Raw genomic sequence first — 18,110 nt, forward strand, 5'->3', positions numbered from 1 at the left:
TATAAAAATAATTATTTACAAAAGTATCATTCACAGTTATGCTAATGCATGTATTAAATCATTTGCATTACTAATATCTAAAAATTCATGGTATTAGTAATACACTCCTCAATACACAATAGAGTACAGCATTAGTTATACACAATGTGAAAAAATGCACCAAACAAGGGACTACTAATACATATAGTTAATACATGCATTATTTTATCTAATACACTCTACCAAACGACCCCTTAATGTTTTATCTTTTGCATGTGTTTATAACTGTTTTTTATTTTGGCGCATTTTATTATTGTTACTGATTTTGTTTCTGTATTTCCAATTTCAAACGGTTTTCTTAACGGAGAAATCTAGTGGATATGATTTATATGTGTTGTATCATCTGCATGTTGTTTATAGTAATTGTTTTCTATTTTATCATACTTCATTATTGTTACTCCTTTTATTTTTTGTATTTCTGTTTTCAAACTGTTTTGAAATGCTTTTTTAACCTAAGAATTTAGTGGAAATGATTTATATGTGTTTTGTTTTCTGGCATGTTGTTTATAACTATTTTCTATTTTGTCGTATTTCATTATTATTGTTATTTTTATTTATGTATTCCTCTTTTCAAACGGTTTATAAATGTTTTTCTAACGTGTGAATCTAGTGGAAATGATATATATGTGTTCTATCTTCTACAGTTGTTTATAACTGTTTTCTATTTTGTCGTATTTCATTATTGTTAATGTTCTTATTTTTATATTTTCATTTTCAAATTGTTTTGAAATATTTTTTTAATGTGCGAATTCAGTGGAAATGATTTATACGTGTTCTATCTTGTGCATATTGTTTATAACTGCTTTTTATTTTATCGTATTTCATTATTGTTACTATTTTTATTTTTGTTTTTCCATTTTAAAACTGTTTTGAAATGTTTATTTTTTAACCTTAGAAGCTAGTGGAATGATTTTATATGTGTTCATTTGCATGTTGTTTATAACTGTTTTCTATTTTGTCGTATTTCATTAATATTACTGTTTTTATTTTTGTATTTCCATTTTCAAACTGTTTTAAGATACTTTTTAACCTGACAATCTAGTGGAAATGATTTATATGTGTTTTATTTCTGTATTTCCAAATTCAAACAGTTTTGAAATGTTTTTTTAACGTGCAAATTTAATGAAAATTATTTATACATGCTCTATCTTCTGCATGTTGTTTAAAATTGCTTAACTTGTGAATCTAGTGGAAATGATTTATATGTGTTCTATCTTGTATATGTTGTTTATAATTTTTTTCTATTTTGTCGTATTTTATTATTGTTACTCTTTTTATTTTTGTATTTTCATTTTCAAATGGTTTTGAAATATTTTTTTAACGTGCGAATCTAGTGAAAAGTGATTTTTATGTGTTCTATCTTCTACATATTGTTTATAATTGTTTTCTATTTTGTCGTAGTTCATTATTGTTAATATTTAATTTCATTTTCAATTTGTTTTATGAAATGTTTATTTAACATGAGAATCTAGTGGAAATTATTTATATGTGTTATATTCTCTACATATTATTTATACTTGTTTTCTATTTTGTCGAATTTCATTAATGTTATTATTTTTATTTTTGCATTTCCATCTTCAAATCAAATGTTTTTTTAACGTGCGAATTTAGTGGAAATGATTTACATGTGTTCTATCTTGTGCATATATGTTGTTTATAATTGTTTTCTATTTGTCGTATTTCATTATTGTTACTGTTTTTATTTTTATATTTCCATTTTGAAATAATTTCTTAACGTATGAATCGTGAAAGTGATTTATATGTGCTCTATCTTTTTTTTTTATGTGTTCTATCTTCTGTATGTTGTTTATAATTGTTTTCTATTTTGTCGTATTTCATTATTGTTACTGTTTATTTCCATTTTCAATCTGTTTTATGAAATATTTTTTAACCTGAGAATCTAGTGAAAATTATTTATATGTGTTCTATTTTCGATATATTATTTTTAACTGTTTTCTATTTTGTCATATTTCATTATTGTTACTATTTTTATTTTTTGCATTTTCATCTTCAAACGGTTTTGAAATGTCTTTTTAACGTGCGAAACTAGTGAAAATGATTTGTATTTGTTCTATCTTCTGCATATTGTTTATACTTGTTTTCTATTTTGTCGTTTTTTATTATTTTTATTTTTGTATTTCCATTTTCAAACCGTTTTAAAATATATATTTTTTAATTTGAGAATTTAGTGAAAATGATTTATAAATTTTTATGAGCAAGGGATAAGATTTGTGCACGTTTTGTCCTCTCCAAACCTTAGCTATGGAATATATTAGTGTTGATTTTTATTCATAAAACTTTAAAGTTTTCCCAATTAACATAACTTCAAATTATTATTTCTACATTCTAAATTTAAACTTTAAAATCTATGACGAAAATAGGAGCTTAAATTAACGGCGTATGATCTTGTTTTCTAGATGGCATCTGAAAATAAACGGTGGATATTTCATTATTCGTTTTGGACCTGCAAAAGCATGTGTACGCTACATTGCTTTTAAATATAGTAGTTGACTACCAAACTATTGAGTCTTTTTCTTTTTTTAAATAATAATTTGTTTTTTCACTTTTTGAGTTTTTGTGCTTTTTCCCGCTAAACTTTCCCTCCAAAAATAAACATTAATATTTGAAAAAATTGAAGTAGGAACACTTTAGATCTTACACGTGACAATTGACATTCACTAGATCCAAAAAGTTGATGGCTTTGTAACTTTACGGAATACTCCCTCTGTTTCAATTTACGTGATTCACTTTTCTTTTTAGTCAATAAAAAAAAATGACACATTTCTACATAAAGTAACAATTTAGCTATAAAATGTCTATTTTACCCCTAATGAAATGATTTACAGTCACACAAATTTTTATCATTTATTTTGGATCACAAATTTTAAAAATCTTCCTTTCTTTCTTAAACTTCGTGACGAGTCAAACTACCTCGCATAAAATGGGACGAAGGGAGTATTTTACATGTAAAAATAAAATAAAAATTAGAAACGGTTATTTTGGTGTTGATTTTAAAACTCGTATTGAATTTAATTAAATTAAAATTTGCGTTGAGAAGTTTTAAATTAGGAGTTAATTGTTTACTAAAAATGGGTGATTTTGTATCTAGTATGAACTCTGAAATCAAGAGCTTTTATTTAGATAGTATATTTGTATATATAAATTCATTATTTGAAAGCCTTGTTAAGACATTATTTATTTATTTATCAATTAATATCATTTTTTGGTATAAAATTTATTGATTTGGGCATATATTTGTTTGGACTACTGAATTATGTTCTTAATTTCTTGACGTGTTTATTGATTTGAATTAACTGAGACTTTTTAGCGTGGATTTATGAATGCACACCTTTGACCAATTTGATATTTTGGAGAGACAAGTCAACGACCTTTTTTATCATGCAAATAAGATTGGTTAAATTAACTCACTTTTTAACTTGTTATATATTTATTAAGCGGTTATCTTGATTGTCTTTATGTTGAATAACTAATAATATATATAAATATTTAATAGCAAAGCTAGTAACTAAGAGGAGTTTAAGTTCGATAGTAAATTGAAAAAGTATAAATATGAAATTTTATTTTTTCCTTTAAATACTAATCATTTTCAAATATTAAAGCTCACCTGGTATGGATACAAATAGTAGTGAGTATAATCCATTTTTTTTGTACATGTAAAGGTTGAAAATTTGACATGCTAAAAAGGAAAATTTATCTTATTTGATTTTTTCTATGCGATTTTTGATATTTATTGTGTGTTATGATTAATTCAAATTTTTGTGACATAAGTAATATCAATTAAAGAGGAAGCACTATTTTATGTTAGCATATTTTTTCAAATGCGAGGTTTAAATCCAAAACTTTTAATCAAAGTAAATAATCATCTGAAATCTAAAAAAATAATGAATACCCACATAAACAATATATATTGAAATCTAGTTTTTGAATAATTTCAATCATTTACATTCAATACAATTCAAGATTAACATATAGTCTTGTATAAATAGGGAAAAAGATATTCACCTGGTATGTTTGCATTTAATGAAAGTGAAAATTTAAATTACCTCAATTTTGATTATTAAATACATTTATTTTTTAAAAAACAAACATTTAATTGTTTGATTCACAAGTGTATTTACTTTCTATTAAATCTAGAGTATATTATATTATTTAGAGATAGAAGTATTGTCCATTCAAAAATTTATGCAAATATGCAATGGCGTCACAATCTCATCCAGCACTAGCAAAAGCAATTTTTTGAATGTTTATACGATTTGTTGATTCTAAACTAGAAAAAAGTTAAATGAATGTGTTCATAATGACTTTGTGGCTAAAAGATAAAAAATTAAATTAAAATATTTTGATAATTTAATTTTAATTCTCTTATTATATAAGAGGGAGTTTATGATAGGACATTGTGATGTCCAATCATAAACTCCCTATATAATATATAATATATAATATAATAAATCATTTTTTCTACTATATAATATATATTTATTTTTCTACTATAAGGGAGTTTATATAATATATAATAATATAATATAATAAATCATTTACAAATGACTTAAAATATTTCATATTTAAAGGATATATAATAAAATAGGTTCACTCTCAAAATTTTATCCGGGTCACATATATTGGGACAGAAAAAATAACATATATCATTTTAAAATTACCAAAAAAGTATTATAAATAATAATAATTAACAACTTAAAATATCTTAAAGACATTTTAAAAGGGTTAATTTTGCAATTGTAATTTCTACTATATAATAAAAGGGAGTTTATATAATATATATTCTACTATTATATAATATCATAATAAAACCCCTTTTATTATATAGTAGAAATAAATATAATATATATATATATATATAATATAATATAATATATAATAATATAATATAATAAATCATTTACAAATGACTTAAAATATTTAATATTTAAAAGATATATAATAAAATAGGTTGACTCTCAAAATTCTATCCGGGTCACATATATTGGGACAGAAAAAATAACATATATAATTTCAAAATTACCAAAAAAGTATTATAAATAATAATAATTAACAACTTAAAATATCTGAAAGACATTTTAAAAGGGTTAATTTTGTAAGTTTATCCATATCACATAAATTAGGACAAAGTGACCAGCAATGTAAGTTATTTGAAAGTTACATAAAAATATTATAAATCACAATAATTAATAACTTAGAACATTTTTTTTTTAAATGCAAATTTGGATGACTCTTCAAATTTCATTTGTGTCACATAAATTGAGACAACAAAAATAACATATATTGCGCCCATTTTAATTTATTTGTCTTAATTTTTTTTATATTTAAAAATTGCGTAAAAATACTATAAATCATGATAATTGACAACATAAAATATTTCAAAAATAAATACATATAAAAAAATTCGATTAATTCTTGAAATTAATCTATCGTTAAAAATTATGTATAAAATACAATAAATCGTGATTTTGACCACTTAAAATATTTATTAAAAAAATAGAAAAAATAAATTGACTGATTCTTAAAATTAATCTATCAATGTCACATAAAATGAGACAAAAGTAGTAATATGTATTGTTTAATGTGAAATTATTGAAAACTACGTAAAATGTATTATAAATGTTACTCCCTCCGTCCCATTTTATGTGATGTAGTTTGACTCGGCACGGAGTTTAAGAAAGAAAGGAAGACTTTTAAAACTTGTGGTCCAAAATGAATGATAGAAATTTGTGTGGCTGTAAATCATTTCATTAAGGGTAAAATAGACATTTTATAGTTAAATTGTTACTAAATATAGAAATGTGTCATTCTTTTTGGGACTGACTAAAAAGGAAAGTGAGTCATATAAATTGGGACAGAGGGAGTAACAATTAACAACATTTGATTGAATCTTGAAATTTTATCAATGCTACATACATTGAGACAAGTGGAGTAATATATATTAAGTATTTAAAAATTACGTACAACCATATTGCTTTTTGTAGGCTTTGAATTATCGTGGTCATTTTTTAGGCTGATACAAGTTTTGTACTTTTTTTTTAATATTATAAATCGCAATAATTAATAATTTAAAATATTTTTAAAAATATATTAAAAATTTAGTTGGTTTCGGGAATTTTATTTATACTATATAAAATGGGACAAAGGAAGCAACATATATCATTTACAAATGACTTAAAAAGCATTAAAAATTAGAATAATTACCAATTTAAAATATTTAAAAGCTATATAATAAAATAGGTTCACTCTCAGAATTCTTTCAGGCTCACATATATTAGGACAGAAAAAATAACACATATCATTTTAAAATTACCAAAAAAGTATTATAAATAATAATAATTAACAACTTAAAATATCTGAAAGACATTTTAAAAGGGTTAATTTTGTATTTTTATCCATATCACATAAATTAGGACAAAGTGACCAGTAATGTTGGTTATTTGAAAGTGACATCAAAATATTATAAATCACAATAATTAATAACTTAAAACATTTTTAAAAAAAAAATTAAAATTTGGATGACTCTCCAAATTTTATTTGTGTGACATAAATTGAGACACAAAAAATAACATATATTGGGTCCATTTTAATTTTTTTGTCTTATTTTTTTTTGGGTTTTTTATATTTAAAAAATGCGTAAAAATATTATAAATCATGATAATTGACAACATAAAATATGTTTTGAAAAAAAATAGAAAAAATTCCACTTATTCTTTAAGTGAATCTATCGTAAAAATACTATAAATCATGATAATTGACAACATAAAATATTTCAAAAATGTTGTATGTAGATAGTCTTATTGTGCCTTGAATAGCGTCAAATAAAGTACAAGTTTGTGATAAAAAAACTTATTCCTTTATCCACGCAAACAATCGCTTCAAAATCTCCGTTATTAGCCCCAAAACATACCATTTATATTATTGGACCCGTGCCCGTGCATAGCACGGACAACATTACCTAGTAATAAAATAAGCATGTGCTATGCAATATTAATTTAGGTAAAACGAAAATAGATACAACCTATGCAATAATAACAAAAGCCCACCACTTCATTAATAATTATTTGTCATCAAGAGATTCATGACTTTAAAATTCGTACGTAAGGTAAATTGTTCTTGTTAGACAAATTATCTCTTGCGTGTAAATAAATTGATTGACATCTATACGTAAGAAAATTTATTTTAGTTTATCGATTTGTCTCTTGTGTGTAAACAAACTAATCAATATACATACGCAAAAAAAGTTATTTTAGTTCGTCAATTTGTCTATTGTTTACAAATAAACTGATTAATAATGTACGCAAGAAAAAATATTTTAGTTTGTCGATCTGTCTCTTTAATTTCCTGCAAACAAACTAATTTATATCATGTGCAAGGAAAAATTTTTAGTTGATTGATGTATCTCTTTTCGTGCAAATAAATTGATTAATATCTATACACAAAAAAAGTTATTTTTGTTCATTGTTGTCTCTGTTGCGTGCAAATAAATTGATTAATATTAAGCAAAAAAACTTGGTTTGGTTTAGTTTGCTGACTGCAAACAAACTAATTAATATTCGTACGCAAGAAAATTTATGTTAGTTCGTTGATCTGTCTCTTTCGTGCAAATAAAATGATTAATATCCATATGCAAGAAAAAAAATATTTGTTCATCGATGTGTCTCTTACGTGCAAACAAACCGATTAATATTTGTATGCAAGAAAAATTGTTTTAGTTCACCAATCTATCTCTTGCCTGCAAATAAATTGATTAATATTCATACACAAAAATAGTTATTTTAATACATCAGTTTGTCTTTTACGTGCAAATAAATTGATTAACAAACATATTTCCAATAATGAAATAAAGACAAGACACATTAATCAACATTCAATACCTTTCAATAAAGCATAAGACAAGACAAATCAACCAACATTCAACACGTTTCGATAAAGTATGCTATCAAAGAAAAGAGTTAATGGTAAGTGATATCTATCGTCACCACCCGTCGTTAACAATTTATTATCGTACTCACCCGTTATTATCAAACAAATTGATTAATATCCATACACAAAAATAAATTTAGTTCACTGATCTATCTCTTTCCCGCAGACAAAATGATTAATATCTATACACAAAAAAAATTATTATTTAGTTCCTTGACGTGTCTCTTACGTGCAAACAAATTGATTAATATTTGTATGTAAGGATAGTGGTTTTAGTTCACCGATCTATCTCTTGCCTTCAAATAAATTGATTGATATTCATACACAAAAAAATATATTTTAATTCATCGATTTATCTTTTACATGCAAATAAAATTGATTAATAAACACGTTTTCACTAATGAAACAAAAATAAGACAATTCGGCAAACATTTAACACCTTTCGATGAAGCATTAGACAAGAAAAATTGACCAATATTCAATACGTTTCAATAAAGCATGCTATCAAATAAAAGAATCAATAGTAAGTGATAACCGTCGTCACCACCCGTCATTAACAATACATCATCGTACTCACCCGTTATTATGAAAGACCATTACATTATTCAACCACAAATATCATCATTAGTTATAATCACTACTAGCCATCATTTGCACTCACCCTCATTATCATAATAACCATCAATAACTACTGACAATCAACGTTATATTAGTTATCATAAATAATCAATTACAATTATCAGTCGTCATCATCAATTACCATCAACAACCATTATTAATGACTATTGATAGTCAATATCATGTTATCTATCATAAATATTCATTACGTCTATTAATAACTATCACCATCAACCATTATTATCAATCACCCACCACCAACCAAATCGACATCCATAACCACCACTATTAACCGTCACCGCCATATAATAGTTATATACAATTATGTCGGGTCAGTTGGTTCCTTTTCGGGTCAAACACAGGAGATAAGGTTAGCATTGTCATTTCTCAAATAAGTAATAGAGGTTCAGCAAAACAGAGTATTTTAGATTTTTTTAGGGTTTCGGATTCTCTCCGAGAAAGATTCGATTTTGATGTAATGTTATAGCTATAGTTGCGTGCTTTGATTCACTTCTGAGGAGAATCGAGCGGCGGCGGAGGCTGTGACGGCGACGGCGTTGCAGTGAAATCGATGATCGTCAGCTGCACCAAATGGACCCGTCGTCAGTGCAAACCACTCCTTCAATCGAAGATGACGAGTGGGGTATTACAATCTTCTTTTTCAATTTTTATTTTTATTGTCGCTTGCTTTTTGATTGGATATATGGTGTTCAAGTTCATCCGATTAGAAAAATTGATGGGTAAGTAGGTTTGTTCTGTTGATGAATTCAGCATAGAGATGTGATCAATTTTTGTCTTAATTTCTGTATTAGCCCTTTCTAAGTAATTCCTCAAAGGAAGTTGCTAATGGGATACCTGTTGCCTGTTGGAGGTGGCAGGTATCAGGTGAATTAGTCATGTGCGTGAAAGTTGGTCTGGACACCATGATCATGAAAAAAGGTTGTTAATAGTTGCCAGTCTGATGGAGGTGGTTTAACTTGTTCGAATGCTTTCTCATTTGTGGATAGTGATGTGACTTTGATTTGATGATTTTTGCTACTTGGATTAACAGAGGAGTATCACTTTAGGTAGTTGATTATTTCCATGGTACCTGTTTTAGTGTGAGAGCCAGCAGGTACCCGCTGGAATACTCGGAGTTTGCACAAGCTGGCGGCTGGCCCTGCTAACACCTTTATCAAAATTTTAATAAAATTTCACTTTAGGTTGGAATAGAACACAACCTTGTGTTATTTTTCTCTTCTCAACATCTCTACACTTGTAGTGGTTAGTACACGAGTGTGTGGAGGTCTGCATTGACGGCATTTACTCTAGATGTCACTGGTTGACCTAGTTTATTTGCTGTTTCATCTTTCTGTTTGTCCATTCTTGAAACTAGTTCACGTTTGACATGCTGGTGTGGAGAATATGATAGCAATTTGCTTAAATGAATGACATAATGAGGTCAGACTGGAAATGCTATATATGTCTTTTTGATTACCAAAATTATTGCTATAGGATGGTAATTTTATTCGTTCATGACTGGTCCATTAAAGGAATGGCTTTTATCCACAATCCCTTGCCGTGCTTCTGTTTTGTCCTTGTATACTTCATTACAAAGGAGATTGTAACTAATATGCGTCTTTAAGATTCTTAGGTGTGTGTTGATCTTTCAAACGTTTGTAATTTTATGCTTTATTTATTTCATTTGCCAATTTTAGACGGGATGTGGAATATGAACAAGAGCATGAAGTGTTTGGTGAGTTAACCTTTTCTTCCCACCAAATCTCACTAGGAAAACAAATGACGAAAAGATTTAACTTTCTTGCCTAGAGGACTTTGGTTTTAATGTTAAGGTAATACATGGAATGTGTTTAGGCAACACATCACAAGTTCTAGACCTGATTGTTGCACAAAGCCTACTTTTTAAGCGTGGGTTGAAGAATGAGCTTATGATCAACTGAGTTTCCAAGCTGAGATATCAAATTTCTCGGCCATTCGTTTTTTTAAAAAAAATTATAACTAAAGAACATAGAGGAACATGGAAAAACTAGTACACTTGCTGTGGTAAATGTTTGTTGTACAGAAGAAGGATATCTATCTTTTTCATTGTAGTTGCAGCCTTTTTATTCATAAATTGCTTGGATTAAAGGATGTGTATAGCTTTTCCTGGGTTTACTGCTTTTTCCCCTTCGTGTAAATGTTCGATTGCTGTCTTGGATTGTTTTTACTACCTTGCTGCGTTGTGTGGGCTCCTCCTCCTTGAATATGTTATATGTCACTGTGCAGTACTTATTCTCAGCCATTTCGTTTCTCTGCTAACATATGAGCCTCCATATCTGGTGATTTTGTTTTGTCATCTACCTGACATTTGGTGCCCAAAAGTAGAGCTCGTATTTTTATCTTAACTGAATCTTATTTGTTTGGTTCAAACGTGTTGGAATTACACTCTTAGATATAATGTGAACTAACAGAATGATCTGACATTTTGAACCATCAGACACTGAAGGATATGTAATTCCAAGCTTGGAACTTGAAGATTCTGGCCAAAATAACAGTAATTTAGTTGAAGTTGAAGAGTCAAAGACAGTCGCAGCTGAGGTTAGCTCTTGAGAGTATCACTTTCTACCTAAAAGAAATATTTTGTGATGTCAAAACTCTTCCAAGCTTCCTATCTTTTTTCAAGATGATTTACAGTTCTTTAAATTGATCTCCTTGCTCACTTACTTTTTCACAGTCTAAGAAAGAGGAGAATATATATCTTGGACCTCACGGTGCTCCTCCTTCCCAATCAAAGCAACAAGAGCTTAATTCTGCTAATAATCGCAAGCAGAAGTTTAGACAGAAACTGAAGGACGCAGACAAGAAGTACAGCGGAAGTGGTCGTGAGAATAAGGTGGAACACTTGAGAGAGCTTGTGGGTGGAAAAATGGCTGCAGGATCAAAGAATTCCCCCAAGGATTGGCTTGACCCTCATTGCGATGAAAATATGTTTCAAAGAAACCAACGTTAGCTTAATACGAGTGTGTATTAAACACATCCATAATTTACATTTACATACTCGGAAACCCGTCTTCCTTTCGGAGGGAAAAGAAAGCTTTTACAGAAGATTTATGTACTCTCAAATAATTCCCCTAGTAACCTATGTTGTGGGGCTAATGTCACCAGTCTTCTGGCTGTGCTTGCTTGTGATATACAGATTTGGTCTGAGCTGCTCTCTTTCTATCCGTCTCTTTCACAATATTTGGTATATGAATGCACTTGTTTGTCTTCATTATGCTAAGATATTGTTTCTTTGCTTTGATTTAAAATCAAGGACGTGTAAGGATTCAGCTTCTTATGGTGAAATGATGTGTTACCGCGTTGTTCATCCTCCATTAATCCTTGAACTATCGATGAAAATAGAAGAAAAGACTCAATTTTTTAAAAAAATGATACAAGCTTTCGTGTGATATTCTTGTCCATAACGCCTTTACCAAATGAACAAATGATGAAAATTAGAATTAATGAAAAAATAGAAAATCTGGATTTTTTGAATATCCTCCTCCTTTGGGTTAGTAGTGAATTCACACACACAAACGTGAATGAGATATAGGTTTGTATGAACCAGTAATCAAATAAGAAACTAATAGAGTAAAACATTGCAAAATTAGATGGACAAATATTACTTAGACCAGGCGTGCCTTTAATATTCCCTATCAGACTGTCATATACGAAGTGAAACTTATAATAAAATTATCAAAATTTCCTCTTCCGACCATAGTATATACAACATTAGCTCTGAGATGGTGTTGTCATGTATTTAAATTATGCGAGGAACCTCCGAAAAAACAATCATGAACTAGCCATAGATCAACTAAGACAAAGGAACTCCAAACCAGTTGCTGAAGGTGTCAACCCATGTTCAGATAGGTATTCAGCATTGTGAAACTTACTCAAATGTCTCATACCACTGTCACACAAGATTGTCACAATTGTATGCCCTGGACCTAGTGCCTTTGCCACTCTGACAGCTCCAACACAATTCATAGCTGAAGAACTTCCAATAAATAGGCCATCATTTTTCAACAGATACCTGATTAGTTATAGAACTAGTTAAGCTCCACCAACCATAGACATAGCTTATCAAATACCGAGAAGAGTTGTTCAATAAGGTAACAAAAATGGTGGAAAACTTTGGTAATCATCTTTTTCTTGTCGCTTTCATCTTTTCGTGTCAGAGAAGATTAAAAAGAGGTATGTAATACGTTCCAAACACATTTATCTGCATATTGACATCTTTGCAACTACAAAAATACTATAATGGGTAGTAGACTGAAGAGGAATAAACCTGGACATTTCAACAGCTTCCATATCTGTGCCTCGGAAAGCTCCATCAAGTTTTGCCATCTTAAAATTTTCAGTTAGTCTATTTATTCCAATCCCTTCAGTTATTGTATCAAATGGATTCTTCAGCCTTCGTCCTTCCGCCTCCTCCCTCGTGTACATAACTCCTCTTGTTACTTTGTTATATAAACCAGAGCCAGGAGGATCAATAAGGAAGCACTTGATATTTGAGCTTTGGTCCTGTTGATCATACAGGAGCTTTTAAATCATACATCATCTAGCAATGGAAAATGAAGAAACTTTAGAACTTGAGAACCAACCTTCAAATACTGGGAAACACCGGCAACAGTGCCACCTGTACCTGCAGCAGCAATAAAAGCATCCAACTTGCCACCTGTCTGTTCCCAAATCTCTGGCCCCGTGCCCTCATAATGTGACCTGAAATTTGCAAGGTTTTCAAACTGATCTGCGAAGAATCCACCCTTGCATTCAGACGAGAACTGCATATTCTGCTTTTCCTCACTGATTGAGTGACCATTGATTTGACTAGAATCATTGGCATCAATTTGGCTTTTTTTTCTGGTGGTTGATGTTAATTCACTTGCTTCCAGCGCCCTTCTTCTTGCAATATTAACAAAATGGTCTCGGTGTGTGATAGAAACTGGCCTGACCCTTTCAACAGTAGCTCCTAGTGCTTCTAGTATTTGTGCCTGAAAGGAAGAATTGAGAGAATTCCAATCAGTAGCAATAGTTAGTCCTCTTTAGAAAAAACTGTTTCTTAAAGGTGGTGGTGTCTTGGCCAGCTTGCACACCCCGACTTATTCCATTGAGTAGAACAAAAGCAACTGTGCTGTTATTATTATTCTTTTTATATGACTATCCTTTCATCAGAACTTTCACAGCGATATTGAACGGATGAGATGATGAGGAAATCACTGGGATTATCCTATAGCACTGTTATATTAGCTTGAGCAATAAGCCACTTGATGAAGATCTTTTGAGCTTGCTTTCCCAACGCTTTCTAGTAGCTATCCCACATACTCCTGGAATGCGAACACTATCTCTTATCTAATTCAGTAAAATACAAATGAAAAGGGGAAACAAGAGCATGAAGTGTCTTGCCTTTTCGAGAGCAGCATCATCTGGAATAACCACATGGCATCTGCACCCATAAGCAGGTGCTACTGTTGCAAGACTAATGGCTGTGCTTCCTGCACTGCCCTCTGTAACTACTCCACCTTCAGCTAATGCTCCTGATTCCAAGGCCTGTGATTGATATTTTACTATTAATAGAAAAAGTATTTACAGATACCCAAATTAATTGAACCTTGCTATTTGTAAATACGTTGTGAAAGCAAATTTACAGAAAAATAACCACATGAAGGAAATCTCCGAGTTTAGCTTTCCTCCTCACTAAAAACCTTCTCATCCCAATAACTACAAGAAGTCTTAAACCTTAATCAGGTAATCTTTCAGCTTTTTAGAATCCCGTCATCTTCTTAAGCAAATGAAGCAAAATTATAGAACTCTTTCAATTTCTGGAATCAGGTAATCTTCTTTAACATTTCATACATATTGGAAATTGCAATGATGACATTGAATTCCGCAAAAGTATGCCTTATAGGATATTAGACTTTCCCCAGGATTTCACAGGAAAACAACCGGTTGTTGACATAGAGTCGCTCATTTTGGCTGCTCCAATACAGAAGAAAGGCATGTTGGCAATCTTTTTTTAGCTAGGTGAGAGCTTATGGATCCCAACGGCTCCAAATGAACTACTTATGATTATATATCCACATCTTGTTTAGTAGTTTTACTTATGAGTTTACATCTTCTCCATACATACCAATTAATGCACTTAAGTATATATCCACAAAAATATAACTTAATTCCATATTAGATCTGCCCCAGGTATTTCTCATGCAAATGTCCGGTTGCTGACATAAAGTCATTAACTTTACCCACTCTGATGCACCTGAAAGACATGGCCTTGTCAATTAGTTTAGCTAGTTGCAACTTGCAAGATGTGTAGAGTACCACGGGCATATTAACCACTTAGATCATCCTCTATCCTTAAAACTAATCAATTTGTACCTGGTCAGCAAAAGCTGGCTTGCTGCTAAACATTCAATTTGTGGTTGAAAAAGAACAACGGTGTTTGAAATGAAAACCGGAAAAAAGAATCACAAAGGGAGCTAGTTGTAGGAACTATTAAAGACAATAGAACTCCTCATAAATTGGACCAATTCAGAAACGGAAAACTGAATCAGAACTTCTGCATGAAAATTTAAAACCTGAACGAATTTAAAAGAATGGTAACAGATACAGTTTAAGCAAGCATTTAGCCATAACTAGCTAATACAAGATTGACTAAGAAAAAAGAACTTGAACGAAATATCACCTCTTCAATAATCTTCACAGCTACCCTGTCTTTTACACTCCCTCCAGGGTTCAAGAACTCTGCTTTCCCCAAAATCTGAACACGAATTGGTATACTATCAATTAGACATATTCATCGTAAATACTCCTTCCATTTCAATTTGTTCGTCTAATTTTGACTTGACTTGGCACTGAGTTTAAAAAGTAAAGAAGCTATTTTAATCATATTGTTTTAAACTAAAGATACATAGAATATACCCAAACGTCGTTTAATCTTGTGGTCTATATATATATACCTATAAACAACTCATCCTATATGAGCTTCGAAAAGCATTACAAGTCTAAGCTCAAATAAAGGAAGAGGATTGCATTAGGACGTAAAATTAAGCTAAATAATATAACCCCTATTAGTACCAAAATCCTGAATCATGATATTTACCCAACCAAATTCAACTAATTTGGAATTAAGCTCATTAATCATATCTAATTACTAACAATTATTTCAGCTTAAGCATATAGCTATGCATGATTATGCCTAATTGAAATGAAGAGATAGAGAATATACTTCACATCCAGTTGCATCGGAGAGGCTATTGATTCTGATTAACGGAGTGTTGCCAATGGCGGCGACGAGTCCAGTTCTACGTCTTTGAAGTTTCTTTTTCCGGGGAGACTTATGCTGAGTCGTTTTGCAGAGGAAATAAGAGACTATGGCTATGGAGAGCAGTGTGGCGACGGCGCCTGCAGTTCTCACCGGCGCCATCGCGGAGGTTCTCCGGCGGAATCCGGTCTAATTGAACCGGAAGTATTATGGGCGATGAAAGGGTGAAGGCAGGTTATGAATATTTCGATCAATTGCAAATTAGACCACCTAAGTTTCTTTTTCTTCTCTTTTTACCATTCCACTTTGATGGCAAAGTCATTTTTATAGTATTGTAGCTCAATTAATGGTAAATAATTTTTTCTTTGATTGTTGTTAAGAAACATAATCATTTAAAGTTAACTTGAGGAAAATGATTATTTGAATTCTTGGTGATCCATTGGAATTTATGAATAATTTGTTTTAAAGTTATAGTAATATAGTTTGTACTAAAGAAGTTATAATAATTTGACAAGAATTATAATAAGATCACTCATTGAATTCCTGATGATCTATCAAGATTTTGTGTACTAATCCTAATGATCAACCATGAGTAATGGTAATGCAAGTCTTTTGGTGTTTCACTTGAAATTAAGCTTCGTACTTGTTATTTTGAGGTTATTCTCACATAATTTTTTAGAACGAGTTAAAAGTTATATAAAGACGTAGAATAATTCTATTTGTAAAAATCTTACTCAATATAATGATGCTTGTCAAAGATCCAGAGAAGTGTTGTGGATGAGCCCAACCCATTGGCAATATGGGCTTTGTCAATAATGAATAGTATTTGAAAGAAGTTAGGATTGACATTTGAGTATTTTTTTCGAGCCCAACTAATCCAAATTCACATCAGAGAGAATTCATTAAAAAATAACGATTTTTCATATTGAAAACTCGAATTTGAGTGTTTTCTCTAAGTACTCACAAATTCTTATTACACAATGAAAAGTTACAATGTAAAAGGGATTGAATAAAATGTCAACTAAAGTTGATTGCATTATAACTTTCCATGATCGAATATACAACTTTCCGTACGGAAGTAATTTCATTTCAACAACAATAAGAATAAAAGGTGAAGAGTTATTTGGAATTTTTCTTTAGGTTCGTATATTTAAAAGCAGATTCGTGATAAGAAATATATTATTCTCTTTGCACTAAGATTGATTGTCAAATAATTTTTATATAACATTCAATATTTATTTCCTTTAATGACTCTTATGTAACGTGAATTCAAATCAATCGAGTAGTAAAAAAATGAAAAAGGAGATTGAAATATGATTATTCCCATAAGGAATAACTTTATGTAATAGATTATACCAATCAGGTGCTGCTAGATCTGATTGTATTAAAAAATAAAAATAAAATTGATGAGTGCCCAAAAGTGCTACAAGACATTTAAAAAGGCCGACAAAATCAGTGATAGGACAAGTCCGTTAATAAGCTGATGCGTGTAAGTTACCATCTTGCCCTTGGCGTAAACAAGTTCTAAACTATTTATGTGGTTGGTATTTGATAAAGTATTGGTCATTTGACGAGAGAGAGTTGTTCGGATGGTAAACACCCCTCACTTTCAACCCGAAGGTTGCGAGTTCGAGTCACCAAGAGAGCAAAAGGGGTGGGAGCATATACGTATATTTAAGAACATATACGTTCAGAAGATGAAAATAATAGAAATGATAATGTTGGATTGGATGTATGGATAGTGGATAAGAGAATGTAAAAGTAATCTTGACTAACAAGATAAAAAAAAGCAAAGTTGAGATAAATCAGCTATATATATAAGAGTTGTTAGGAGAAACAAGGGTAGACCAAAAAAATTCAAAAGGGAGGGAAGACCTTAATAAGGACATGATTCATGAATTTGACAGTATAAAGGTTAATGATTACGATAGAAAAGTAATAGATAGTCGAGTGTTGTAGTACTGTTATATGAAAGAGACTATTTATGCAGAGTATCGTATTCTTCGATTTTTACTACTACAAATTACTTCTTTACTTTGTTCATTTTTACTATTTTGATATCATTTATTTTTTCTTTCAATCCTACTTTAATTAAATTTCTTTTGAACTTTATCTGATTAGTTGTAGTCTTGATTATTAAAATCTGGACAAAAAAAAACTAAACAATAGTTGAAATTTATAGTAACTTAATTGTAAAATTACTTTGGACAAATTTAAACATAATTTC

The 18,110-nt window shown here is 30.0% G+C and overlaps 2 protein-coding genes across 2 annotated transcripts; one reads left to right on the forward strand and one right to left on the reverse strand.

Moving 5' to 3' along the window:
• Positions 1-9,008: 9,008 nt before the first annotated feature.
• Positions 9,009-11,800, forward strand: LOC125808144 (uncharacterized). Its single transcript, XM_049487882.1, has 3 exons — positions 9,009-9,244; positions 11,078-11,178; positions 11,315-11,800. The coding sequence occupies exons 1-3, from the start codon at positions 9,193-9,195 to the stop codon at positions 11,588-11,590; spliced, it is 429 nt and encodes a 142-aa protein (XP_049343839.1). The 5' UTR covers positions 9,009-9,192; the 3' UTR covers positions 11,591-11,800.
• Positions 11,801-12,406: 606 nt separating this feature from the next.
• On the reverse strand, positions 12,407-16,135 carry LOC125839481 (cysteine synthase 2). Its single transcript, XM_049518459.1, has 6 exons — positions 15,848-16,135; positions 15,305-15,379; positions 14,026-14,169; positions 13,224-13,613; positions 12,908-13,143; positions 12,407-12,652 (listed from the first exon to the last, which is right to left on the reverse strand). Exons 1-6 carry the CDS (start codon positions 16,043-16,045, stop codon positions 12,430-12,432), a joined length of 1,266 nt encoding a protein of 421 aa, XP_049374416.1. The 5' UTR covers positions 16,046-16,135; the 3' UTR covers positions 12,407-12,429.
• Positions 16,136-18,110: the final 1,975 nt, after the last annotated feature.

The sequence above is a fragment of the Solanum verrucosum genome, unplaced genomic scaffold, assembly GCF_900185275.1.
Source record: "Solanum verrucosum unplaced genomic scaffold, falcon-dt-bn FXZP01000277.1, whole genome shotgun sequence".
Lineage (NCBI taxonomy): Eukaryota > Viridiplantae > Streptophyta > Magnoliopsida > Solanales > Solanaceae > Solanum > Solanum verrucosum.

Coding starts and splice junctions, on each gene's coding strand:
- LOC125808144 (XM_049487882.1), top strand. CDS start 9,193: ATGGACCCGTCGTCAGTGCAAACCACTCCTTCAATCGAAGATGACGAG. Junction 9,245..11,077: donor AATCGAAGATGACGAGTGGG/GTATTACAATCT, acceptor TTGAACCATCAG/ACACTGAAGGATATGTAATT. Junction 11,179..11,314: donor CAAAGACAGTCGCAGCTGAG/GTTAGCTCTTGA, acceptor ACTTTTTCACAG/TCTAAGAAAGAGGAGAATAT.
- LOC125839481 (XM_049518459.1), bottom strand. CDS start 16,045: ATGGCGCCGGTGAGAACTGCAGGCGCCGTCGCCACACTGCTCTCCATA. Junction 13,614..14,025: donor ATGATGCTGCTCTCGAAAAG/GCAAGACACTTC, acceptor TCTTCCTTTCAG/GCACAAATACTAGAAGCACT. Junction 12,653..12,907: donor GAAGCTGTTGAAATGTCCAG/GTTTATTCCTCT, acceptor ATAACTAATCAG/GTATCTGTTGAAAAATGATG.